Source organism: Cebidichthys violaceus, unplaced genomic scaffold (assembly GCF_023349555.1).
Source record: "Cebidichthys violaceus isolate CVI_PGR_0920_01 unplaced genomic scaffold, fCebVio1.0.p SCAF_10, whole genome shotgun sequence".
NCBI classification, from domain to species: Eukaryota; Metazoa; Chordata; class Actinopteri; order Perciformes; family Stichaeidae; genus Cebidichthys; species Cebidichthys violaceus.
Window position 1 is genome coordinate 3,055,799 of NW_027176263.1, and position 27,258 is coordinate 3,083,056.

The window sequence follows — 27,258 nt, forward strand, 5'->3', positions numbered from 1 at the left end:
AAAGCTTTTGAAAAATGTGCATCTTAAAATAGAGCTTTAAATCCAGTTCATTCAGGTGTGAAGTGATGTCAATCAAAAAAGCCACATTATTATATTTTTCTCATCTTCTAACAAGAGAAATGTGTGTGCATGAACTTTATCTGTGGTTATTAAACTACTTGTTCGGATACAATGGCGTCTGGGTCCGGATCCGGACCGCGGTCCGCCTATTAGTGACCCCTGCCCTACATCATTTGCAGGGAAGTTAAACAGCAAATAAATCTGTGAAAGTAATGTCATACTGTGGTTGACTATATTTTTGTTGTGTCTGAATCTTATTTTAGAATTTCAATAATCAACAATATCGTAACAATATAACTACCAAACGGTTCCGTCCTCATGGCTAGCACAGTGTATAGAGTTATGACTCAGTCAGACTGGAAAGATGTTTGAGGAAGGACAACCTGCTGAAGGAATACCAAGTGTTCCCAGTAACGTTTACATGTGGACATTTCAACATGTTTAATCAAGACTCAAAAATGTTCTGAAAGGTGAATTCCTCTTGGCTATGACTTCCGTTAAGATTGTAGATTAATCTACAGCACCTATTTCTCAATGTTCATTTAACTACAAAACCCTGTTCAAACACAATGTTAAAACACATTTTAAATTAATGGAATGTTGCATAATAATTTGTCAATGATTTTTCCCACTTGCTGTTATTTGGCAGCAGTACATCCCCCCTGATTGAATCACTCCATGAATTGAACATAGCTCCCACAAGAGGTCAGCAAAAACAGCCCAGTTATACTATGTTTTTTTCATGTCTCTGGAATGTCAATAAAAGCCATAGAAGATTATGCCATATACTTTATAAGAAGCACAATTTGTTTATCACATGTTCTAACAATGCAGGGAAATGTATTTGTGGTACTCAACAGCCCTGCAGACATAATCTTGTCTGTATGGCTGCACATCCTGGGAACAGAGGAGCCTTTGCACAGCTGCCCTTTAACAAAACTGCCCTCAAGTTTTCTTAGAGAGCTCATATGTCTGACTCATGAGTCACATGTGAAAATGGCACAGGCTGTGCATAATCCTTTAACGGTAACAAAATGTGATTGTACACATGAGCTGTGAAACACAGACGAAGAATAAAGACACGCATGCAAGTTATGTATAATCCATGTAAAAAACGATGTTACAATGCTAAGAACATTTGATATTTAACATGGCATGTATAAGAAATGTTACTGTCCAACTAGACCAAACTTACACAGAGGCTTAGTATTACATTTTGCATTTTTTTTGCCTTGCATTTCAATATAAAATGTTCATAAGAAGATAACCTTATTTTACTTTTAGCTCATCTTATTTACAACTTTTAGTGAGCACCTGAAGGCAGCATGAGGGGCCCAGCATTGCCAGCAGATGGCTCTACTAACATGTGTGGTCCAAAAGTAGTAAAACGTTAAGCCAGTTCTTCTTATTTTTCTGTAAAGGTCGTCAGTGTGATTTTGTGATGCTCTGACCTAAAGCACTCTGACCAACATCGGATCTTTTTTTATTAATTAAAATGAAATGATCCACCTGTACTATGGAGCTCCCAGCTGACTAAGGCTAATAGACACATACAAAAACACATAAACAAAAGTCTCTTTTTCAAAAAATAGGCCACAAAACATACATGTTTGTAACATAATATTACATAAAATCCCCCCCCACACACACACAAAACAAAAGAAAGAAATAAAGAAAAAAACTAAAGTTTGATAAGGTCAAAGTGCATTTGTAATGCAAACCCCCAGAAGAACACCACAGCAATGTTATAGCTTAAAGCATCTCTCAATGTATTGAACAAACGTCACATGCTTAAATGTCACGCTTAAAGCTATCATAAGGGAGGAAAAACAAGAACAAACCGAGCATTTTATGCACAGGCTTGCCCTTTTATCGTCCAGTGATGCAGGAATGTGAGGGATGCTGAGCGTCCACCTGATACACTGCTTTACGCCCGGAGGGAGGGTCTCCAGTCTCCACTCCGGCTGCCATAACACGGCTCAGCTCAGACAGGCGGGTGGGCAGGCAGGCAGGCGAGGGGGGGGGAAGCGCATCCTCGGAGATAACTGCTGGAAACATGATCATCAGGGAAACATAGACGCGTTATTCGTCTGCGGTCAGATGATTCGACAACTTCATGTTTTTTTGTTGTGTTATTCTCCAAAGGACGTAACGCAAGAGACAGGCGTCGGGTCTGTGCAGGAAGAGACACAAGCCCACATCACCAGCCGCTGCGCCGTGTGAGGCGAGGTCACCGCAGAGTACCACGGTAAGAGGAAAAAAACAACTGAAAACCCTCTGCGTATTTACGCGTAGACATCGCCTGTTTTCTGTCGGGCTTTTTTTTTTTTTTAATTTAAACCTCTCCCGGCAGGCCTACTCGGTGTAGATGGGGTGTATTAGCCTCCATGCATCGCTCTCGTAATAAGATCACACTGCATTTTGCTAAAAGCAGAGAATGCTTCAGCTATCACGAATCTCCAGAGATGGGGAAACAGCATGCAGGCCACAGGGAATGGGGATTTCTATTCCGTCTACGCTGCCATTCCGGAACACAGACAACATGGACTACAGTAAATATGGGTTAGTGGAGCAAATCCACACGCCCCGCGACCACCAGGATGCTCCATCATGGGAGCATCTCCTCTTCTTCCAATTGTGTTTACCTTCAATGTGGAGTCATCTGAGAAATTGTTGATTTCATTTAGGACATTTCGATCAAGGTTGATGGGGAAGGGTCGCATTGGTTTTGCAGCATCCTCACTCGTCTAGACAGGAAAGGTGCGAGTACACATGTAGCGTAGTAGAAAGGCCTGCACAGTGCATATTCAACAAGCATCCTGGATGCTATAGCTTGCACAATATGGGTTGTTACTGTCTTCAACCAAAGACATTCTTAGTCCTTTAACACACACAATTTTGTCGGCTAATCAATTGATTTTATCAACAGAAATCAGTCATTCAGCATGAAAAAAGCATAAAAAACGACTAATAGACTAAACAGATCTTGGTCGACTAAGACTCCCTCTTATTCAACTAATTGACTAGGAGGATGCAGCCCTTTAACAATGTGTCAGTTCATTTTATTTTGAAACAAATGCCACATTTAAGATACATTTTTTGTCTTCAAAATATACATTCCAAACATCCTCTCAGTCTCTCACATTTGTACCATTTTTATTGTGGCACTAATGACAATGACTGACTCATGAATCTGGAGCACACAAGTGATTGACAGGAAGAATTTAATTTGCATAGCTATAATTGGTTAGTAGTTTATATACTCTGACCTAAGTATGATCGTTAGGTGACAATAAGGGGCCATAATGGTTTCAGTATGGGAAAACGGTGGACGAGCCATGCATTCACACAAGAATCGTCATTTACAATAACTTCATTCACAATAACTTCACATTAAGTTCCATCCCTGATTAAATGACCTGATAAAAGCTGACATTCATTTTAGAATTACCTCAGATTGCTCATCCGTGGTCTGAATTTTGGGCTACATAGCCCACATCTTTTTCACCTGGGAAATACAAAAGCTATAGTTAGACACATGCTAATTAAAGATGAATTTCTCCATGATGACTTTTCAATATCCTCAGGTGAGAATGATGTGTTTTAAAGTGGTTTAGCATAGCTGTGAGTTTGACACATTTGACAGATGAATGCAGGACACTGATATGACAACAGCCCATGTAGAAAGACGCGAGTCATTGCTGAGTCAACATGATATCTTTCATAAAATGACGTGAGTCTGCTTGGGGGATAATTCAGAGGTTACCATTGATGCTTTATCACATGACGGTCATCAAAGCTTATTCAGTGCTTCACTGGTGTCATCAGGTAAGAGATTAGTGTTGAACACCTGGGCTGAAAGGAGAAAGAGCAGTTGGGGGGAGTTGAGCTTGTGGAGGTGGAAGATAACTGCTAATATCAGTGTGTGAGTGACTGCTTTAAAAGCGGAGACATTGAAGTGTAAGTCTTTTAATGCCCTCTTAAAAGCAGTATCTTCATTTCAAACAAGCAGTCAAGGGACGCTTTACCATAGAGTTTTCTATTTAGATTGTTTTAAATAGAATTGTTCATGTCTACACAGATAAAGATGTTTTGGAGAGTTTATGCTTCATGCAGAAATATTTAAGCCAGAGAGGATTTGTACAATATGGGAAAGCTTTTATCCAAACTGATTTATATTTCAACATTGTATTATCTGGATTACCCTGTATTGTGGCTGGAACATTCAGTGATGTGGTCTTATCAGAGGTTAATTTGGGCTAATACATTTTCCATTAGGTGCCTGGGTAATTATCCGTCATAGTTTCCTCATCTGAACTGTCTGACTATTCACTGTCTGTTGCGTCATTTGTCCGTCACAAGTTCTACTCATTGTCACCGAAACAAGAGGTTGTTCCTGCCAGGTCACTGTTTCATAAGCAAACCATGACTTGTGGAGTATCTTGCTGTGACAAGAGGAAGGGCTTGTGTTGTCACAAACTTGAGGTTGGAGATTACTCTACTCATCCTCCGATATGAGGGCATAAAGATAATATTCCTCAGCTATTTCCCTCGGCAATAACTACTCATTTCTAAGCGTGGGTGTCCGAGGCTCAGCATCTGACATGCTCAGTAGACCAGTCATGTAAGGTTCATGTGAGTAGGAAGTTGTATGAATTCTCTAAGTGGCAAATATTGAGCGCGAAGAAGGGTCTTTTGATGTATTTTATTTATCAAAAGACACAATTGTGTCAGGTTTTTCAGCGTGGTATGTCTCTATCTCGTGCTCTAAAAAGCAGCATTTTGTATTGCTGTCCAGGCAAGTTGTCAGCCGGCAAACTCGCAGATTGAATCAAATACACAAATTTGTAGATACTCAACTCAATCTGAGCTTGTGCACAAGTGTGAAATCAAATTTTCCAACTTGTCTGACAAAACACAGCCTCAACTTGCGCAACACGTTGAGTGTTTTGAATGAAGGTTACTGCATGCATCTATGCTCTCTGGAGGCCTAGTAGTTTACCCCATTACATATGAAATTGTGGATTTATCATCTCAGGAAACCACGTGTGCCTCTGGGGTAGATGCCATCAATATTGGATTTATGTGTCAGGAATGCAGCATGTGAATAGCATGAATAGCTAGATTCATTGAAGTCATCAAATAAGGGAGTGTGTGAAGAGCACCATCAGATTTGTGCATGGATTTGAAATGTCAACGCAAATTACAATTCAAATATAGTAAAAAAAAAAAGACAATAGTTATATTTAATTCTTTATTACGTAATCAAAAGATACAACGTTACCTCAGAGCCGTGCTTAGCTACAGTACTTAGTGTCTTGCTGCCTGTTTTGGTATGAATTAATGATTGAACCACAGAGTGCTGGGTGATGACTGCACTCCCATAAAACTTTAATGGCCTGCATGTTTCCCCTCTTAGTCAATGGGCAGAGCGGCACAGAAAGGAAGCGCTTGTGCCTGCAGTAATCGTATGCCGTGAGCATGTCTCCTTCTTAGGACCAAATGTGCAGGGCTGAAAAGAAACAATACTCTGTGTGAAAAGATGTTTCATAAAAGTCTCATAAATTACTTTTACACAACTGAAATACAGTATAAATAACTTTATACATTTAGCTCAGGCTTTTTAACCTGAATATGTATGTATTTGCAAAAAGCCAAGCCTAATTCTAAGCGTATTGTTACTTCAGTGTAGCATATTCTCTATTTTTTATGAATATTGACATACCGCTGCTTGGTAACTCAACTTGTCTTAAACCTGCAGTGTTACAACTAGCATGGAGTTCAACCTGGGAGCTGAAAAGTGCTCACATCCAGAGAACAGCGTCATTTCTGCCGGTCAATCATGCATTGCCATATTTGAGACATGTTACCTTGAAGGAACATTTCAAGCACCTCTTTAAAGATGCTCTTAGAGTTACACTATGGTTTTGGACCTGCATGACCCACACTAAGGACTTAAAGTTAGGATAACTCTGCTGCATCAATTGGGAACTTTCCTCTAAGTGCGATGTGGGCTGTCATATATCTACAGTATGATCTGATGTAAGTCTCACGCAAGTAAACAGACTTTCTAACACATTTAGCTAATTTAGTTTTGCTTATCACCGCTGAATGACTACAGGTTTAAACTCATGGCAAAGATCAAATAGAGATTAAAAACAGACTTTCTGTGGACTGGACTGAGTTGTTTTCTGTGTTTTGGGTTTTCTGTTCTGCCTTCCCTTCTTTTGCCCACCTACACACCTGCACTGAATTAGCCTCGTTATTTCTCCCCCCCCTCCCCCCTCTCTATGCCCTTTTCACAGTCACAGCAACGTAAACACAGGTGTAATTGATCAAATAATTATTGTCCCCTTCTTATGGTCTGTCACAGCCATTCCAGTGAGTCAACATTCACAACACAAGGGCCTAAATGGAACAGGCCATAATTAATGTTATTAATTACACCTGTGTTTACTCTGCAGTGACATGTCTAATGGCTGCTGTGAAAAGGTCCAATCACCACCATTTCCTTTCTCCTCGTCAGCTCATTCTCCTCGTCTGGGCTTCTCCCCCCTCCTCTCCGCTTGCACTTCATTCTCTCATCAGATTAGTTTGTATTTAAGTCCTAGCTTTCAGTCCAGTTTTAGTTGGTTCTTTGATTTTTCTCTCCAGCTGTGCAGTTCAGCCTTACCTGCACTGACCCTTCTCCATGTTCCTGTTACCTATAATTTCCTGCGTTTAGATCCAACTGTTACACTCCTCATGACACATAATTAGATAGTATGGGTACATTTCTTAAATACTTACAGTATATTTACAGAATATTTACAAAGTGATTATTCTGATTTTCAATTGTGTGCCAGTGATGTTTGTACAAATTGTGGAAAAACACATTTCACTGAGCTTTTGGGGAAGCTCAACTGTGCCTTGTTAAGTATCAGACAGACTAGACATTAATGAAAGTTAAGAAATAACACTTTAAAGTGATACCAACAGTAAAGCATTAATATTAAAGGTCCATAAACCAAGCCAAAATAAGTATACTCACCTGCTAAATGTATTGTGGTGGGTAGGTAAATTCATGAGCTCATTACAGTGAAGCCTGGCTTTCTTTCTAACAATTGAAAAAAACTGAATCCTGTTTTTTGCAAGTCCCCAAATTTATGGAAGTGCAAGAGCACATTTTAAAGCCTAATTTATGGATCTTTTGACCAGGTTTATAGTCTTTAGGTTGAAGTTGGTTCTTTTAATGGCAAACTTGTTTTTCTTCAAATGCTAAAGACTTTGCAGCATTTGGAAAAGTTGAGCACGGGGAAACAAGGTGTTTTCCATACCTTGTTCATTCATTTTCCTCATCCTGGCTCAGACTGAGTAAGCTCGCCCAGCTGGGTCTAGTGACTAATTCACCTCTTCTCCTGAGTCTCAGCGGCCAAGTGCTAACAATATGGCTTTGTGTGTCACACCTGTGGGCAGTGGGACTGTGGAGAGTAGGAGTGAAGGGCAACAGGGGCACGCTTTCTGTCTCAGACTAGAGCAAGGCCATAGAATAACACCACAGTCAAGTCTTTGTGTAAATAAGTATTAAGTATAAATAAATAAGTATTAAATCCAACGTATTTTATGCAATGGTTTTCTTGTACAGTCACATTCATGGACATATGTAGAAATGTGTAAAGTGGTAGCTTTAATTGGCCTACAATGTTTGTGAACACCATTCTTCTGTTACTGTTATTAAGTTAAAAGGTGGTTCTTACAATTATATTGTTAGAAGCAAGTGGTGCATGTGTGCAAGCTCCTCATGTGCACCACAAACACTTTCTGGGAAGACTAATTTGGGAAGAATTAGTTTTGCATGGTTGACTATATAGCTCGTTAATGTTTTTGCTTTGCAACAGTGGGTTTCCCTAAGTTGCAACAGAGGATGTCGCAGTAAGCAGTACACAGACATTCAGCATGTACAGTACAAATGATTGTATGCCCACACCCAGTTGATTAAATGCAGTCATTCTCTCAGACATGCTGTGCACAGATGCAAACTCCCACTCATCCCACTTATGTTGTCTATTCATGCATTACAAGGTTTTTCTTTTTCTTTGAGTCAGCCCCAAATAGTGAGTCACAGAAAATCAGCGTTTTTTACGGCTTAGCAATGATATAAGCAGAATAGTATTTGGGATTGGTTGAACTTGTATCCATTACTCTTTATTGCCTTTTGCTTAATTTCCCAGGTTCCCATGATCCTCGGTGCCTTGATCCCAATCGAAAGCTTTCAAAACGACCTACCTCAGTCATCTCTTCATCCAGCACTATAATCGATATCTGAGGATGTGAGGAGGAGAAGGACTGAGGGTAGAAAACCTCAATAAGTCCAACCAAGAAAGGAACTGGGATCACATGGCTGCTGTGGACCCACGGGTCAACTGATACCTGATCACACTGGCTTTGCTTGGAAGTGTAAGTCTTTCATTAATCCATCTGACCACAGACCAGGTCAATTCTGTTTCAAGGAATCAATTGAAATTCAATCCATTAATGGAAAATAATCTAATAATCACAGTGTCTCCTTTCTAGATTGATTCCTTTGACCTTAACTATGCAGCAGATGTTGTGTTCGGAGTCATGTAAACAGGGTTGAGAAGATGAGATAAAGATACATTCCCAGTGTTAGGCGTCATGTCTTCTTTATAGAGAGTGTTGTGATTTAGGATGTAGGATGTCTACCATTATGGCTGTTATCTCTAAACCCAGAATCTAGACATTTATCTCCTCCAGCTCCAACTCCTCTCCCCTCTCTTCTCGTCTCATCTCCTCCGTCATCTTTCTTCTCTCTGCTGCAACACTTTACTGACATGTGTTTGTGCTCTCGTCCCGTCCTTTTCCTTGGCACTTGACAATGGCTGTTTCTGGGATACTTTTTTTCTTTTTTTCTCTGCCTTTGTTCCTCCTCTCCCTGGAAACAAAAAAAAAAGAAGATCTTTCATCTTTTTGTGTACAAGACATGCCATCCATTTTGTGCCAAGCACAAAATGTGGACCTGTCTTCTAGAGGCTGCATTGATTTGTGAATTATTTTGTTTCTGTTTGAGATACCCCCTGTGAAGGGAACATCCGTTACCTTTATTATGACGCAAAATACCATCCTGCAGTCAAAGTGATATTCATATTTTAACCGGTGTTCTTTATGTCTCACTATGAATTGTAAGTCACTCAAATAGCAATATTGGTGCTATTGTTCCGGTTTAAAAATCATAGTTCAATGAGCATTGCATCTGGCAAATATCCATGAATGTCACTGATGGAACATGTTGAATAATGTAGAAAGCATGCATTTTTCAAATCAATGGGAATTTCAATAGCTGTAAGCTCTTAGCAAGGTCAGGTCAGTGAGGCTCCTGTGTGGTTACGTAGTATGCAACATATCCCAGTACCCACAGCACTGTGGTTAAAACACATTAACCAACATGCTGTGGTGTGCTGATGCAATGGTGCATCAGTTGATCAGTCAGTTCATTCACCACTTTGGTCCTGACTGAAACATTGCAGCAAATATTGAATGGATTGGTAGAGATATTTATGTCCCCCTCAGGAGGAATTTATAATAACGTTGTTGACTCCCTGAGTTTTTTTGTCATCAAGTGCCTGCTCCATCACCAGGTCAACGTTTAAATCCAACCCTGTCAAATACTTGACCAATCAACCTCAGCTGTGCTTTTGTGCTTAGCACTGGTCAGGAAATGTTAGCATGCTACAAGGCTAAACAAAGGGGAACAACATACACTTAACAACTTAAACTAAACATCAACATGTTAACATTGTGACAATGTTTGCGTGTTGATTTAGCTTTTAGCTGAAATAATTGCTGCGCCTGAACGTAGCCTCAGGCTGTTGACTCTTAGTCTTGTTTTGTTGCACTGTGCTGAGCATCATGTTGAACTGTGTAGCCAATGGAAGTGCACAGAAGATCATTTTATTTACATTCACAACAAACAGTATCATTAAAATGATAAGATGACATACTGTATAACTCATCTGTTGGCTTTGCTAATGGCTAGATGTGATGTTAGATAGACGCTGCATTAACTCCCAACGGTAAACTATAAAACCCTTTTTTAATTTATTTTTTTATCGTGAGCTGTGCAGGCTGTACCCAACCACCTGCAAGGTGCATGCTGGGATAGTCTGCATGCACTCATAACCCTAAGCAGGTATAGATAATAAATAGACTGAATGTTAAAGCCGGTAGGGTTTTAGGGTTCAGTTTGATTTTTAATTAACAGAGCACTAGCATATATAAAAGCAAAAGACCAATGTTAGAGCTTGTGCCTTTTAATAGTGCCAAGCACTAATGTAAAACATGCGTGATTGGCAGTGTTTCCACTTTACTGATTTATTCTTTTTCTCTAAATTGCAGATTTTTGGAGTACCTTTTTAAAATCAGCATAATTGCCAGTTGGTTCCCATTGGCACCTCATTGCAGTGCCTCAGTTAAGGTGGAACCATTGCATTTTCCATGTTTCATCCATATATTTTTTCAGAATATGATGTAAAGATTGCTGAGCCAGCTAGTCATTGAGATTCCTGGCTGGGAAGCTGAAATAGATTGCCCACAAATACATGGCTGCAATTTATTGTACAGCAATCAGTATGCGGTCTTATAAATGTTCCGCAGATCAACAGAGATGGAATATGACACAAATTACCTTGAAGCTACTGTAACTACTAATGGATATATTATAATCTAGTAAGATATTAATATAAAGCCACCATTATTGAAGATATTTAACTTTTACTGGTAGCTATGCATTTGAGAAATCAGAAGCTTGCATGAAACAAGACTGTATTGTTCTAAGTGAAATGTGCATACATTTCATTATTTATATGATTATTATATATTCATATTAATGTTTAACTAAGGCTAGGAGGTAAGCATGGAGTCATATGATTATGTTTAAATACAGTTTTTAGAATTCTGAACAAACGTTCACAGAAAAACATTTTCTCACCACTCTGCTCAGGAGAATCTGTGTTCTGGTCACATATTTGAGGTTAAGTGCAGTCATTTTAAAAACAGCATGGGGATAAAGTCTCACCTGGGTCCGTTATATTTTTTTGTTTCTCGTTGCAAATGGATAATACATCACCTTCCCCTGCACAGTTTGGTTTGAATTCATGATAAACCTGAGTGGACGGGCTGCAGGTCTGGCTAAAGGAAAAGAAACATTTCTGGAGTTGGTGTTTCCGTCTCTGATGTCTATTTTCCATGAGTCTCGTTTTCATGTGAGAGCTAAGGTGAGGGAGATGTTGAAGTGAAGCAGACCAGATTCATTTTAGGGTGCTGTGAGTCTTGGAATTTGAACAATGTAAAGTATCTTTACAGCTGTCTCACATTTAATGCACAGTAGTGTGCCGACCTTCATCTCGTTTATGTTCACAAAAGCACAAAAGCAAAGCGGATCGATGTTGAATAACGCATATTCGTGCTCAAAATATTAACATTACCCTTAAAGGTTCAACCGGCATGCATTCTGAATGTTAGCATTGCATGGATGGGATGATTTGCTTCTGCACTCCCAACTCAACTGATGCAGTATAATTTGATTCCCTGTGAACATTTATGTCAAGCAGGTGCAGGAGGTTGAAGTTATCACCTTGTTGTTAGTATTTCATTAAACAGACAGGAAAGCAGGGATCTGGAATGATGAAATAGCTGGTGGGGATGGCGAGGCCAATTATACCAAAGGACTTTTTTTCCTTGTTTAAATTGGGTCTCTCCAGCAAATCCTTTCAGGGTCAGATGATGTCATATGCTAATTAAGAAATATAAATAGTGTGTTGTAAATGTCATGAGCCATAAAAAAATGTGTCATGAGTCATGGTTTCATTAAGATATATGCACATTTTTCTTTTTTTTTAATAAGATACAACAGTGTAGGTCATGTCCTGTCAGAGTCAACTGCTGGTTTCTCACCTATAACAACATAAACAATTCAAGGCTTACCTGAAGAGCTAAATACATTTGGACTTTTCTTGCCTTGACACTGAAGACCTTCTCAAGACCAACAATCACCATGAATACAAAAGAAGTGACAAATTACACTCATTTGGCCAGTGCCAATAAGTGCATTCCATAAATACTTTAATAAGTACCTACACTAGTGCATTCCCATGCTCTGCTTAGCATACTTTCAAGTTGTGTTATCAATTCCCTCTGTTGGTCAGAGGGCCACACTGCAATACATAATGTATCTATCATATTTTACTTTATACAGGAAAATAGTCAGTCTATATTAAATGAAAAAGAAAGATAATTCAGATAGAGTCATTTGAAATGACAGTGCATTTGATACTTTTTTATATTTCCCTTCTGTTCATTCATATCCTGGCTGAACGCCGTACATACTGTAGCTGCCAGGAGATGACGGATATGCAGCGACCTGAGCAGTGACCCATACGCACAGCATGCCTTGCAGCATCGAGCTGTAGGATGGGTCTGTGTGAGTGAATGTGACTTGCCCAGTGGGGTAGAGGGGGGAACAGGTGCCGACACTGTCGGCTTGTTAACACTGGGGAGAGAATTGGCTCCTCCAACAGAGTGCGGCACATATGCAACACATAGCCTTTGGCTGTGGGACGTATGTGCAGGCATGCATACATGTGAAGTGACAAAAGGCAGTGTGTGTGTGTGTGTGTGTGTGTGTGTGTGTGTGTGTGTGTGTGTGTTGCACACAGTTATGTTACATGGGTGTAAAGGGAATTTGATTTGTTTGTCCAATGATTATTAGTGTAAAAATAGACTCGTGACCTGGCTGTGCACATTAAATACATTAAATAAAAGGAGTTTTGTCCAGCTGGTGCCGCCCTGATTGAACATTGTGCAAATACATGTGTGCATGCATGTCAGCATCCTTGGTGTTGTACCGTCTATTACTGCAGAGAGAGACTGCATAATGTTCAAAACACAGAGCCCCTAATGTGTTGCCCAATAATACTTTATAAGTTTCAACATCAATTTTGTTTTAAGCACATTGTTAGAGCATTATGCGGCTCCGTTTTCTCCAAAAGCTTTTGGAGATATACATTTATGAAGCCCCCTAGGGTTATGTGCAAGAAATTCTCTCAAACATCACAAATTAGGCCCCTAGATGACCCATTTCTGGATGAACTAAATTGACACAATGAATTATTCCATCCAGTCTTGTGGCCTCTATAACGAGGAGGGGACTCGGAACAGAGGATAAATTAGGACACACTTCTTGCGCCGCTCATTTATTCCATCAAAGCCATTTAGGCAGATTTGCCCCGTTTGCCCAATTTATTCTGTGATTTCTTACGCTCTCATTTGGAGGATGGTGGAAATGGATGTGAGTTTGGAGAAATTGGCAGCTCCATTTTGGAGATAATAAGACACAAGGATAATGTGTCAGAATGGTTTTATGTCTGGTGTAGTTGTGAGTAACTTGACATATCTTCTTCCTTTTGGAAAGACACTCACAGAGCTCTGCCCCAAATAAATCGCTAATAGCTTCCAGCAATAAAATAAAACTGAAAAAGGAGAATGTGGTTTAGAATAAAATGAGAGTTCACTGTAGAGGGAGGGAAAGGGAGTCGGTGTGATGGAGGGAGAAAAAGGGAGGCGATGTGATGGAGGGAGAAAAGCTGCAGTAAAAGAGGAAACAACACTGTACAACCAGTATACATATGCTAATCTTTACACTCTGTTTCAGCCTGTTTATCAATATCACTATTACTCTTGGGGGGAAAAAACACATTTAACAGTATGTCCACTGTATTTAAAAACAGCTACTACATTGAGGAGCAGCGTGCATGTCTTATTGTCACTGTGCAGGATGCTTTGCCGGTCTACACAGTGCTGTACATCAAAGACAACGCAGCAAAATGATGACTTCCAACAAATACTACGTTGAGCTCAACTCAAGTGTCAAATCCACAGGGTCCACGGGGGATATGGTTACTGTCACCTGAGGGTTAAAGCCTCCTCTCTGGTTTGATGTCTGAATATTGGGTTATTTGATATGCTGCTGCTCTTTCAAGTCAGCCTGGCAGGACAAGACTGCAAGCAGATTTCCCACAAGGACTTTAACTGCTCAGCAGAGAGACAGACATCACTCTCAAGCCTCATCAAAGCGGAGCTCTCCTTTTCATGCCCTCTGCATGCTTCACCACGCTGCAGATGCATTTCCTGTTGTTAGGCGCCTTCTAGTGGACTTTGTGGAGAAATACAGGGTTTCATCTTTTCATGTTTTCAGTAACTATTTATGTTTTTCTTTTTTTGTATCCACAGTGACAATGGTGTTGTTTCTGATTGGGATCTCTATTGCTGTGAATAATTCATCTCATGAAAACCAAACTGCAGGTAATTTTTGAAATGACTTGATAATATTAATATTAATGAATATCATTAACACAGGAAAAGCTGAATTTATTAGCATTAAATCACACCGTTGATACAGTCTGATATTTTGCTGCTTTACCTTATACGGTAGCTAATGCAAATTTGAGACATATATTGCAGTTCGTCTTGCTTTAAAGGAATACTTCATATTATGGAAAATATGCGTAAATGCCTTCTTGCAAAGAGATGAAGAGATTGTTGAAGCTGCAGCGAGCAGCTGTTAGCTGAGTCAAAGATTGGAAACGTCCAAAGGTAGAAAATCTATCAGCTCCTCTAAAGCTCAATAATTAACATGCTTCATATTAAATGGACAGATGTCAAGAGAAAAAAAAGTGTATTTCCCAAAACATCAAACTATACCTTATATTATCCATTTGTTTGTCTCTATTGTGAGATTTATACTGTTATGATCTCTGTGTTCTATCCAGGAAACCCCACCCATCAGGGTGCTCATGTGCTGCCCTCAACACTGGTCATTTCCCTGCTTCTTATCATCATTGTCTTGCTGACAATCTACTGTCTGAGGTGAATAGACCTGCACACACACACATGCACTCATTTGTCTTAGAGTGAGTCTCTGCGTCCTCTTTTCTCTCTTGCTCTCTCCCTTTCAGCATGTGTGATTATGAGACTGAGTGCGTCGGATCAGGGCATCGGGTGGGGGTGGTTTGGAAACAGGCGGTGAGCAGTGGCTTATGGGTAAACAGCTGCACCTCAAGTAAGACAGCAAACAAAAACAGCTAGGTCAGGTCAGGTCACAGACACTCATTCCCTGACCAGCCAGCTCAAACCTCCTTTTCCTGACGACGACATGAGGAGGAACAGCTTTGCCTCCCTCAATTGGTTGATATTGGTTTTGGTATTTGTTGTTTGTTCACCTTATGCGCTTAAAAGCGCTGTTCTAGACATAGGGGATGGCCTTTTTTTTTGCCTCTTCAATACAGATATCTGCCCTTTATGTTCTCTGATTGTTTTGCTTTCTCTGCTTCTCACTCGGTCATTTCTGCAGGTTCAAAAACCACGGGAAAGCTCTAGTTACCTCGGTGGATAAAAAGATTCCAAATGGCTTCTTGGAGGAACAAGGTACTGTTGTGTTGAAGCTCAATTTAACCACCAGTGCATGAAAATATAATACAGCCTTTAACTTTTTATTTCTTTTTAGTTTAAGTGTAGGTTTACATTCTTTATAGACTAGGAAAGTTTCACGATCCAAAGTCCAAGGTAGCTGGAAAGGTTTTGAAGGCCCTTCGTTTTCCTAGCACGTAGGGAGCCGTATATCCTTTCACTTCAAGTAGAAAATAAATAAATTAACGGAAAGGCCACATTCTGAGTTAAGACAGTTATGTGCAGCAGCAGCAGCAGCATGTTTATGACTCAAGAAATCATTTCTGTCATGTACCCACAAAAGTAGGAAATCTTAATGGCCATCAGGCTTGTTTTTGCAGGTGCTATGAGAGCTTGTAATGTTCTCTATTGGGAAACATTAGCTCTCTGACCGCCATATATTCCTTTAAACACAGGAGAGCAGACAGTGGTCCTCCTTCCCAGATCTCCCTCGCCATCCAAGAGGTACTTCCCCATCCCTCTGGACTCGCTGGAGGAAGAGTACCGGATACGCTCTGCCGACGATGGCAAGCTCTTCAGAGAGGAGTTCAATGTAAGCACGAGTTTGTGTGGTGTGGACTATGCTCTACAGTCTGTCTAAGATCTTTGTCCTGCAAGCATTGAACAAGTACAGAAAATAGTAATAAAATGTTATGTTAGAAGCCTGTGTACCCGTGGCTTTATTTTTTTATCTCATGAGGATTGGGGGTTCTTTCTTTATAGTCGCTGCCGTGTTACTACCACCACGGGTCCTTTGAGGAGGCGAGCAGAGAGCACAACAGAGAGAAAAACAGATACCCAAACATTTTACCATGTGAGTGAGGATCTATATTCTGCAGCAGACAATATTAATGTAACCTTTAGACTTGCCGTTTTATTGATCTCTCAATCGTAAGGAAAGGTGATGTGGGCTGAATGAAAACCAACTTCATTTACTTTTTTTTTTTTTCCCTTCTCTCTTCCACAGATGATCATTCCAGAGTGTTGTTAAGTCATCTTGATGGACATCTGTGTTCAGACTACATAAATGCATCTTACATTGATGTGAGTCTTAGTTGCAATTAAGCTTTTATTGCAGATGATTGGTTTCTGAATACATTGTTATTAATACTCTGGTTTTTCCCACAGGGTTTTAAAGAGAAGAACAAATTCATTGCAGCTCAAGGTAAATGTACATTTTAGCTTGGTTTAGTATTAAAGCAATTTTGAAGACGCATGTAGTCGAGTTTATGACTATTTTCTTTATTCTGCTTCAGGCCCAAAGCTTGAAACAGTGGCCGACTTCTGGCGGATGATTTGGGAACAGAAAACAGCAACTATAGTAATGCTGACAAATCTGAAGGAAAGGAAAGAGGTTTGTCTAAGTGTGTTCTCCCTCCACACTAATGTTACAAAGTAGGGCTGGGTGTTATAAAATGAACCTATACAATCTATATGGCTCCAGTGCACCATTACTGAAACCCCTTTGTATTCTCATGACCCAAAGTCATGGGCATAATTTGTTTGACCCTCTTCCCAACTGATAATCTATACAAAGTGTCACCCAGCAGATTACTTAGCATCGCATCAAATTCAGCCTCAAAGGGATGATCAATTGAGAGCTCAACGGCAGGTTTGATAGGGCAGAATAGAGGCATTGGGGATCAATGGCGGAATAATTGTTGATAAGATCCTAAGAGGCTTCATGATAATTAGTCTGAGAATCTAGTTAATGAGTTGAAACGTCACCGTGAAGATCTTATTGACTGACAGAGTCGCACAAAGTCTCTGTGATTGCCTTTGGATTGGATTGTGAAATACACACGTCAAATACACATTTCTATACGGGCACTTATACGATATACACAATAGAAGGTGATTTACAACCATTTGATTTGTAAGTTACAATAACAATACCAATGTGTGTTCTTTATAGACATAAATTTATTTATTGTTTTGATTCTCTTACAAGGACAAATGTTACCAGTATTGGCCAGAAAAAGGCTGCTGGATGTACGGGAACATCCGGGTGGCGATGGAGGACTTCACTGTACTGGTGGACTACACCATCAGAAAATTTTGTGTTCAATACGTAAGTAAAATATGTGGATCTACCTATCAGAATGTTAATGAGGATGCATTTTTAAAGCTCATTATCACCATTTAATCACTTTTTTTTCAAACACACAATTGACTTACCTCACAGCACATCAGAAGAAATGTAATTATACTGTACAGCAGGAATTAGGAAACATTTATCACAAAAACGAGCTAAGATTAAGATAAATAATGCTTTTATCGCGCACTGAAAATAATAGTGTGCTTTTTCAATATTGCTCTTAATATACTTGTTAATTGCTATAAAAATCTATAATCATAATAGCTAGAGTGTTATTAAAAATTAAACATGAAACAAAGTAGCATTGAGATGGTGTAAAAAAGTAGTGTTCCCTGTGGAGAAATTTTAGAAAGCTATAATAGGATGCAAAATATAATACAGAAATGAAAACCAGTATGGAAACACATTAAGGAATATTAAAGGATATATGCAATAGACTGCAGGAATTTATCAGTACAGAGGTGTATTTAACTTAGAGTAAACACTGTACAAATGTCTCATCTTTAGAGCTTCATTCACTCACAGTATCTGTATTTCTCATCCTGTGTTTTTTGACTGCAGAGTGCCATCTCGGTGTAGCCCGAGAAGCCTTCAGATTGCAAAATTCACTTTGTTCCCCTTTCCATTTGAAGCCAGAGAAGTGCAGACATCCTCTCTGACTCTGTGAAAACTGTGCCGTAGCGCTGCAGTACAAGCTGAACAGACTGAGTGCTTTTACATTCAGCTCTCTGAATACAGAACAACCACGTTTTCAGGAGAACAACGTTCTCTTGAGAGAGCATTCATGAGACACGAGCGCGAGGCAAACCAGTACACATGTTTAATAATCCTATTCTGTTACAAGTAGAAAAATGACAATTTTATTTTTTCAAATGTTTCAGTTAATTCAAGGTTTCTTTTCCAGTAGGTAAAAAACATTATTCATGAACAGGTTTTGACTTTGTGTGTCTGTGCTTCACAGCAGGGCAGCGATGGTCCCCGAGCTCCGCGGCTGGTCACCCAGCTCCACTTCACTAGCTGGCCAGACTTCGGGGTGCCATTCTCACCCATCGGCATGCTGAAATTCCTCAAGAAGGTCAAGGCTGTCAATCCATCCTATGCTGGACCCATTGTTGTACACTGCAGGTAAAATGTGTACTATAGCAGAAGCCAGCCGAAAAGACGAGCTGTAATAGCATAAGAGTTGATTCAAGTCATTATAAAGAAACACTTTTTGAATGATGAATATCCTGTTTTGCAATAAGTCTATGAGCAAAACTAAAATATGGTATGTCTAATGGTAATCTTTTAGTGTTTTTGTGGAATAAGAGATAAAGGCTAACTTCCTTATAATATCATCAAGTTATGTTAATAGTGACCTTTTTTATTATTTCATAAAGTTCTGTTATGTTGGAGATGAACTTTCGTGTCGGCCAATTGTGGAGCATCAATAAATATGGTCTGGCATATGTTTGTCAGGCCAATCAGTGTAAAGCCTCACCAAAGAAATCAGCAGCCGATTGTAGCAACTGCTGCAACAGGTGCTCAGGGACTGTTGTTCTTGAATGGGGCCCATTGAGGAGGCTTCAACACCCCACTGTGGAATCCCAGCTCTGCTCCCAGTGGTGCCGTCTGCTGAAATGACCCTTGTAAATCTATTAGGAGTGTTTTTGGGCTTTAGAGGTGAAGCACTTTTACACATGCTTGAGGCTGTCCACAATTGACATCTATGTTAAGAAGAAAGGGATAGCATGGCAATGTACAAACAAGAATGCAAAAGAGTTTTTTATATTAATACCTCATGTCCATTATTCTGTATTGTGTGTTCTTTTATTGCTGTGGTTCTATTTGTACAATATGGATACAACGTGCTATTGAGTTGTTATTCTGTAGCTACGCTTTGTTACAGAGAAGACCTTGTGCCTTCTTCTTGTCTGTGTTTCCACAGTGCCGGGGTGGGGAGGACGGGGACGTTCATTGTCATTGACAGCATGATCGACATGATGCACATGGAACAGAGGGTGGATGTCTTCGGCTCTGTGAGCAGAATACGGGAACAGCGCTGTCAGCTCATCCAGACAGATGTAAGTGTTGACCCTCTCCGACCTGTTGTACCTTGGGCTGACAGCTCAACTCGCTGCTCTAGTCGTGGCAGAAACAGGCGAGGACGTGGAAAACAACTACATCTGTGATATACGAAAATAGAAGGAAATAGTTTGCCAAACTAAAGCTACTACTTCTACCTCTTCATCTTCTTGACTTCCTCTGTCTTCCTCATCAGATGCAGTACTCCTTCATCTACCAGGCACTGTTGGAGTACTATCTGTATGGAGACACAGAGCTAGATGTGTGCTCTCTGGAGGGCCATCTGCAGAGGCTTCACAACACCAGAGCTCCCCACGACAGGCTGGGCCTGGAAGAGGAGTTCAGGGTAGGAAGACAGACGCTCGCAATTGAACATTTCAGTCAGTAATTAATCGTCCCCATCACCCTATCCTCTGCATAAGTATATTTTCATGAAAAACCTGCCCAGGGTGCCACTCTTGCCAGTAGTATCATAAAACACAAAGCTTTGAATCAAGCAAAACTTCACAAGGCACCACCATCTGCCACGTAGGATGTACCATTCTCATTTTTGCTACTCACAGTTCCCTACACACTAAATGGAATTATTGCCTATTTCTTCTTCTTTTTCTTCATTTTCTGCCTCTTCTACTTGTTATTCTTCTTCCTTTTCTTTTTCACGATTGCAAAATGTTTTTTCCAGCCTCTGTGTTTTTAGTTGTTGCATTTTCTTTTATTAAATATTGTCCGTCTCACCATATTTACTAGCATCGTACGGCCCTGTGCTGATGAAAACAAAACTTTTGGATCATGTCAATCCACTCGTGTTTTCTCCCGTCAGAAGCTGACCAACGTCCGCATAATGAAGGAGAACATGAGAACTGGGAACCTTCCTGCCAACATGAAGAAGAACCGTGTGCTTCAGATCATTCCGTGTAAGGACTACTCCGATACTCCGAACACTTTCATAATACATCACAACCAAGTAACATCAAAGTATCACACTGCTGGTGATTTTATAGATGCCGTATACAGATATCTGGCTAATCAGATCATGTCTGTGTGATCAATGGCATTTAAATAGGGCTTGTATCATGACTTAAAGTTGGGAGTAGAGAGGGAATGGAAAGCCTGGCTACAACGTTTTACAGTGAAAACTGATATAGGTTCTGGCGTATTTGGCCTTAATAGCACAGCTAAAGTTTTACTTCACTGTTTTTTTATTTCCATCAGCCTCTTCAAACTTTTATTTTATTAGGAATCACTTGTGGAAAGTTTGATTTTCCTTTTTTCTTTTGCAGATGATTTCAACCGAGTAATACTCTCAGTAAGAAGAGGACAGGAGTTCACCGACTACATCAATGCCTCCTTTATTGATGTAAGCACTCCCTCACGACCTCCTGTATAGATTTCCCATAGAAATATATATAAAGCTCATTGTTTCCTTTACAAACAATGCAAAATATTATGTTTGCTGCACTCGCATGTGTTGTTTACCGGATGATCTGCCCTGCAGGGCTACAGGCAGAAGGACTATTTTATCGCAACCCAGGGCCCACTGTCTCACACAGTGGAGGACTTCTGGAGGATGTTGTGGGAGTGGAGGTGTCATTCAATCGTTATGCTCACCGAACTCAAAGAGAGGGAGCAGGTACAGTACGGTGCACATTTAAACCATCTTTTTTTATTCTGTTATTTCATAATCATATTTTACTTATTTCTTATTCCTGACAGTCTGTGTGTGTATTTAATCACTTTGTGTTGTTTTTCTGGTGCACTCTGAAAATATAAAAAAAGAATAGGACATAAATCAGTCAAATGAAGCCTAATTGTATTTCCATCTGACTTTTCCAAACAGGAAAAGTGTTTCCAGTATTGGCCATCAGAGGGCAGTGTAACATTTGGAGATTATACTGTGGAGCTGACTGGAGACACACAGTGTGAAACCTTCACTCTCAAAGACATGGTGCTCACATACAGACCAGTGCGTAACGTTTTATTATAACATTTAAAAGCAGTAAAATAGAAATTTGAAATTGACATATCTGCCCCCCTGTTTTTGTTGTGCTGTCAGTTTAAAGTTCATGAAATGTCATTATATCCACCATTTTTAGCTGCATTAAAATAACAGAGTGAGCTCTCCATCTCACCAGGAAAAGCAGTCACAACATGTCCGACACTTCCACTTCCACGGATGGCCTGAGATCGGAATACCAGCCGAGGGAAGAGGGATGATTGACATTATTGCCGCTGTGCAGAGGCAGCAGCAGCAGTCTGGAAACCGTCCCATAATTGTGCACTGCAGGTGAGGAACTTCAGTTTGACAATTTTGCAGCGTAATGTGCATCCTCAGATGAAAATTATGTGTCTGTCCACTCATGCTGTTAATTCAACTCCTTTCATTTTCACCATGCGTTTATCACCCGATAATCTGAATCTCTCATTGTGATATTGGAAGGAATTACATATTTTTAAAGATACATTTTTGCTTTCCTACAATTGTCTGTTCCAGTAAATTCTACATTTTGCCTCAGTAGACCTGGTGTTCTATGCCTAAACCACTTATGTGATCCCTTATAAAGACTTAGCTGTGAAAGCTTTGATCAGAACCTAGCTTCAGGTGAAGTGATTCTAAAGCAGCATGCCCCTGTGGGATTGATCCAATCCACTGATTCACAGTCAATTAAAACCTCTCAAAGTGAAATCTCCTCTGACTCCCACTATGATTAATCTGATAAGATGAGCTAACGACAGGAAATGGTGTCATCACTCTCTTCTATTCCTTCATCACCACTTGTCTAAGAAGGGCTTTTTAAAGCTTTTTCTCTGCCCCTGGGAAATGGGGCTAACCCGCTGCAATCCCCAACGTCTCTCTACACTTCTCTTCCGAATCGCACATCACTCTCGCTCCCCGTCTTTCTTTCTCCATCCCACCGTCATTGTAAACATTGACTCAGTCAAACACTGAGCTTCCAAACTGATTAGTGTTAGCATTTGGATTAGCCTCTATTTAAGTGAGGATAATTATTAGGACTATTACACAAAGGTCACCTTTTCTCTCTTGCAAACTTTTTCATTCAAATTGGAAAAAGGATGTGCTGCAAAGATTACAAGAGTTTCATTGCAGCTTTATTGTTAAGAAACTGAGAAGCGGTTTGAATTCTTAATGTCCTTGTCCTAATAGCATTTTCCAAGGCTGTCCAGTGTCGGCATTATGTGGATGCTGATAGTGTTGTCCTTCATGTTTCAGCGCTGGTGCGGGTCGGACCGGTACCTTCATTGCCCTGAGTAACATTCTGGAGAGGGTGAAAGCTGAAGGCCTCCTGGACGTTTTTCAGACTGTCAAGAGTTTACGCATGCAGAGACCACACATGGTTCAGACTGTGGTAGGTGGAAAACGAGATAATATCAAACCTTCTGTGCAGCTTATTGACATTTGTGTTTGGAATAATTTCTGCACATATATGCAAAGTAACACTTTCCCGTCTGCTTTCCCTTCCAGGAGCAATACGACTTCTGCTACAGAGTGGTTCAGGATTTTGTTGACATTTTCTCAGACTACGCCAATTTTAAATAATACCTGTCAGATACTGTTCTGTCAAATTTATTCTTTTTTTTCCTCTGAATGTTGTTTTCTAAAGCAAGCTCTTTTTACATTTTGCACTTGATTACAGATCTAAAAAAATAATTGTAACATACTGTAATATAACTGAAAACATCTGTGCTCCAGGAGAGTCTGTCTCTTTTAGGATTGCTTGATCTTTAAGTATCCCAATGTCCGATATAGAAATTATAGTGGTTTGTTAATGGGTGGGTTGGGTTCTTTAATATCATTTTTAGCAACTTGCATATGTTGCAGCATTATGAGGGTCAATAAAGGAATTGTTCAAATATAAATAATGTGTATAGAAATATATATTATGCATTGCTCACTACCTGAAATGCATCACTAATGTGTTGTAGAGTCCATGCATTCTTTTTTATTTCTGCTTTATTTTCTTACTGACCACAATGACTGTGGTTTACATTAGTCGTATATTTTATGCTGCCCTCTGAACATGTTTTGAGCGATATGAGGAGAATAAATTGTGTGTTTGATAAGTAGGCTAAACTAATTACTGCTTTTGCTGAAACAGTATGTCCTGTCTGACATGTGACATCTGCATAGTATTTATGATCTACTTTGAGCTCAAACAAAAACACAAAACTCAAGATACATGTCATTCTGTTAGATACTGCAAATGTCCTCACTTATGTCTGTGAATAACTTAACAGCTGCTGCCTGTTGCAATTTTTTTCAACTTCATCAACTTTCTTGTGTTGCCTGTGGCAATATTACTTAGAGGATTGGCGCCTGACGCTGCAAAATGAAATTAGCCCACATTGGAAAAGGCAGAAAAAAATGTATTACTACATCTGAACGTATCATTCTTTTACGTGTTTTACAGCCAAGCATCACCTCCATCCATTTGTATTCACATTAGCAAGCAGACTTTACACTTGCATGTTTGCATAAAGCAGTGCCATATTGATTAGAAAGACAATTCTAATCATGAAAAACTTGTCACCAAGTGACACAATTTTAAGACAGATAAGCCAGATGTTTGTGTTTAATTTAATATAATAGACACATTTCTAAAAGTGTATTGTTTTTGAATGGTGATGTCCTGTATGGATCATCAATTCATTGTTCTTCTTAGAATATTATAAGTTATACGGATAACAAAATGTACATTAATATTAGTTGTTGCAAATAAATGTATGAGAAATCAAGAAGAAAAACCCTGCAGAAATTTGTGTTTGAATAAAAGACTTGCGGTTGAATCTTGTCTGGGAGTGTAAAAAGCACTGATATCAAGAACCAGTGCTCAGCCAAAATATGAAATATGCATGCACAGGCATTTTGACATTTTGGTATTCATATTTAAACAAGGAAACCCCAACATTGCTACAAAATCAAAAGCATCTATTTTTGCAAGGCTTCTGCTTAATTCTTTGTAGAGCAGTAAGCTTGGAAGTCTTAAGTTTGGGAAAAAAACTTTCTACTGTGTTTGTACTTCCATTAAATCGTAAAATGGGTTTATCCATGACACAATCGTTTGGTTATTTACTGTACATAAATTCTTGTTGTGGTCATTAATCATCTCCATTGTTAACTGCATTGTTGATTTCAGTTTAATGTATTTCCATCCTGAAAGAAGAAGTAATAAGGGCAATGACAGTGAGGCCTTCCAGCTGATGTAACAGAAATGCACAAACATCTTGTTTCAATGATGTTTCTGCCTTTTGAATCTGTATGGATTTGAACTATTTGTTTGCTAAAAGCTGATTCAAATAAATTATAGATGGAAAGAAATGACAGGTTTCAACTTAATGTTGTCTTTTTGTCTGCCCCTGCTCGGATGCGTTCGATACAAACACAATAATGTTGATATATACGATGATGTATATTTCATGCCTTTTGAACCCTCATGGTGATGCCAGCATATCTGAGCACTTAGCCAGCTCCATTAGTAGTATTTTGTGTTCCATTAGTCAGTAAATGTGTCACACCTGCAGAGAGGGGATTATAATCCTGACAGCAGTCTTCTAACACCTATAAAAATCCCCCTCTGGCTAATGCACCACATGCAAACAAGGCAAATACAGAGGTGAGTGAGTCCTCAATGAAGTTTGTTCAATGTTCATTACGGTAGAATTGCTCCTTATTAATTACTGTCTAAAATTCTGTTTGCAATGCTTTATAACCCCTGGCCTGCGAGCTGTGGAGCTGTGAGAGCGCTGTGAGAGAGAAGGCATTATTGTTTTTATTACAAATTTGGCTTCCTCTGCAGCTCTAATGGAAGCGAGCAGCAGAGTGATGGTGCAGGTGTTGTTGTTGGCGTTGGTGGTCCAGGTCACCCTGTCCCAGCACTGGTCCTATGGGTGGCTACCAGGTGGAAAGAGAAGTGTGGGAGAGCTGGAGGCAACCATCAGGGTGAGTGATTTTATTTTTATTTATACGTGAAGTCCAAGGTTTCAGGATATGTGGTGTCTTTATGAAATATAAAGCAAAATCTGAAATTAAATACTTCTAGAAAATTATTTAAGCCTGATTTTTTTTTTTTCAACATGCTGTTGGGTTTAGATTTCATACCAACCTTGGTTTCATCGACTAAAAACTCTATTTTATTGTACTTAGATGATGGGTACAGGAGGGGTGGTGTCTCTTCCCGAAGAGGCGAGTGCCCAGACCCAAGAGAGACTTAGACCATACAATGCAGTAAGTGCTTATTATACATAATTTATCACGAATGTCTACTTCAATTGTACAATATTAATGTACGCTACACCACTGGGTACCATTGTGTTCCAAAGCAGCAATGACAATATACAAACTGCTCAATGACTGTTTTTATTTTTCCCTTTTTGCATGAGTGAATGTGTGAATGCTTAATTTAATCTTTTGGTGCTGTATATACGAATGAAGATTGATACATTTGTTGTATAAAATATTCAAGCAGCAGATCAAACTGTTTACTGAGATTTAATTTCAATCTCTTCAGATTAATGATGATTACAGTCATTTTGAGCGAAAGAGAAAGTTCCCAAATAATTGAAGAGCTACAAAAAAAAGAAGGAAAAGAAAAGGACTGTATTTGCATCTCCATCAACACCTGTTATGGATCGCCCGAGTGCAGGATACTGACTTCAACAAATCATCACATTTATTGCACAGATCAATTACATGTATGTCTGAAATTGTAATAAAGTTTTTGAAATCTGATGAAATGATCAAATGTTTTGTTCAATCAGATTATCATATTGTGATCTCACTTTGTAGACGTGGTCATTAGTATGCTAATTAAATATAAAACGCCATTTTAAAGCCGTTAAATAGATAAAATTGCCTTTGTAAAGCAGCCACGACCGACAAGCATGACAAACTTGTGACACAACAATTTTAGCATGACAACAGCTGGTGATTAGGCCAATTTATTAGAAATCAATGACTTAATTGAATTTGCTACAGTTTTGGTAATTCTATTTTCTGCCACACCAGTCGTGTGCATATGTGATGTGGAAAATTACACCAGCTGATTTTTGTGTTCGTACCTGAATGTTGATTAGCTTCCGCAAACTGAAAGAGACAAAATATTTTCTGCTTGTGACGTCCTCAACAGCTTTCCGCAAATTTAGGATATCTGCAGCCATTCAAAACAGAGAGAGTGTAAAACTTTTCTACCCCCTCCTATCCGAACAGGAAATTGGTGTTCATTATAAAAATTGGAATTTCATATCAGGAAAGGAAAAGAATCAGCAGGGGGCATATGTTTTAAAGAGAACTCATTTTCTGGCAAAGCCCCACAGACAGAGCACCATACTAATCGCCTGGTGCATAAGGGGCTAGGATTCATGAACTGTGCTGACACCGTGGAGGCCCTGCATTGTTAGAGCGTGGTTGTAATGCACGCCAATGAACCCAAACCCGCTGGCACAACTGGGAAAAGGTGAACACTATAAAAGCACATAGAATTAAAAAGAAATTAAACCACATTCCATTGCACTTCCAGAACAAT

At 39.5% G+C, this 27,258-nt stretch overlaps 2 protein-coding genes across 4 annotated transcripts; both read left to right on the top strand.

Moving 5' to 3' along the window:
• The first annotated feature begins 1,944 nt into the window (after window positions 1-1,944).
• On the top strand, window positions 1,945-25,042 carry LOC137879838 (receptor-type tyrosine-protein phosphatase epsilon-like). Of its 3 annotated transcripts, none has more exons than XM_068720780.1 (21): window positions 1,945-2,308; window positions 8,271-8,496; window positions 14,344-14,415; window positions 14,883-14,979; window positions 15,464-15,537; window positions 15,975-16,111; window positions 16,282-16,372; window positions 16,526-16,602; window positions 16,687-16,723; window positions 16,815-16,912; window positions 17,510-17,629; window positions 18,618-18,781; window positions 19,584-19,719; window positions 19,917-20,066; window positions 20,544-20,634; window positions 21,001-21,077; window positions 21,216-21,350; window positions 21,558-21,683; window positions 21,853-22,004; window positions 22,950-23,085; window positions 23,202-25,042. In XM_068720780.1, exons 3-21 carry the CDS (start codon window positions 14,349-14,351, stop codon window positions 23,274-23,276), a joined length of 2,040 nt encoding a protein of 679 aa, XP_068576881.1. In that variant the 5' UTR covers window positions 1,945-2,308; window positions 8,271-8,496; window positions 14,344-14,348; the 3' UTR covers window positions 23,277-25,042. The 3 variants fall into 3 exon arrangements, with proteins under 3 accessions (XP_068576881.1, XP_068576874.1, XP_068576865.1); XM_068720773.1 differs by having other exon boundaries at window positions 18,621-18,781; window positions 20,541-20,634; XM_068720764.1 differs by having other exon boundaries at window positions 1,946-2,308; window positions 20,541-20,634.
• A 300-nt stretch (window positions 25,043-25,342) lies between these two features.
• On the top strand, window positions 25,343-26,393 carry gnrh3 (gonadotropin-releasing hormone 3). Its single transcript, XM_068717254.1, has 4 exons — window positions 25,343-25,350; window positions 25,534-25,676; window positions 25,881-25,961; window positions 26,245-26,393. The coding sequence occupies exons 2-4, from the start codon at window positions 25,539-25,541 to the stop codon at window positions 26,296-26,298; spliced, it is 273 nt and encodes a 90-aa protein (XP_068573355.1). The 5' UTR covers window positions 25,343-25,350; window positions 25,534-25,538; the 3' UTR covers window positions 26,299-26,393.
• The last annotated feature ends 865 nt before the right edge of the window (window positions 26,394-27,258 follow it).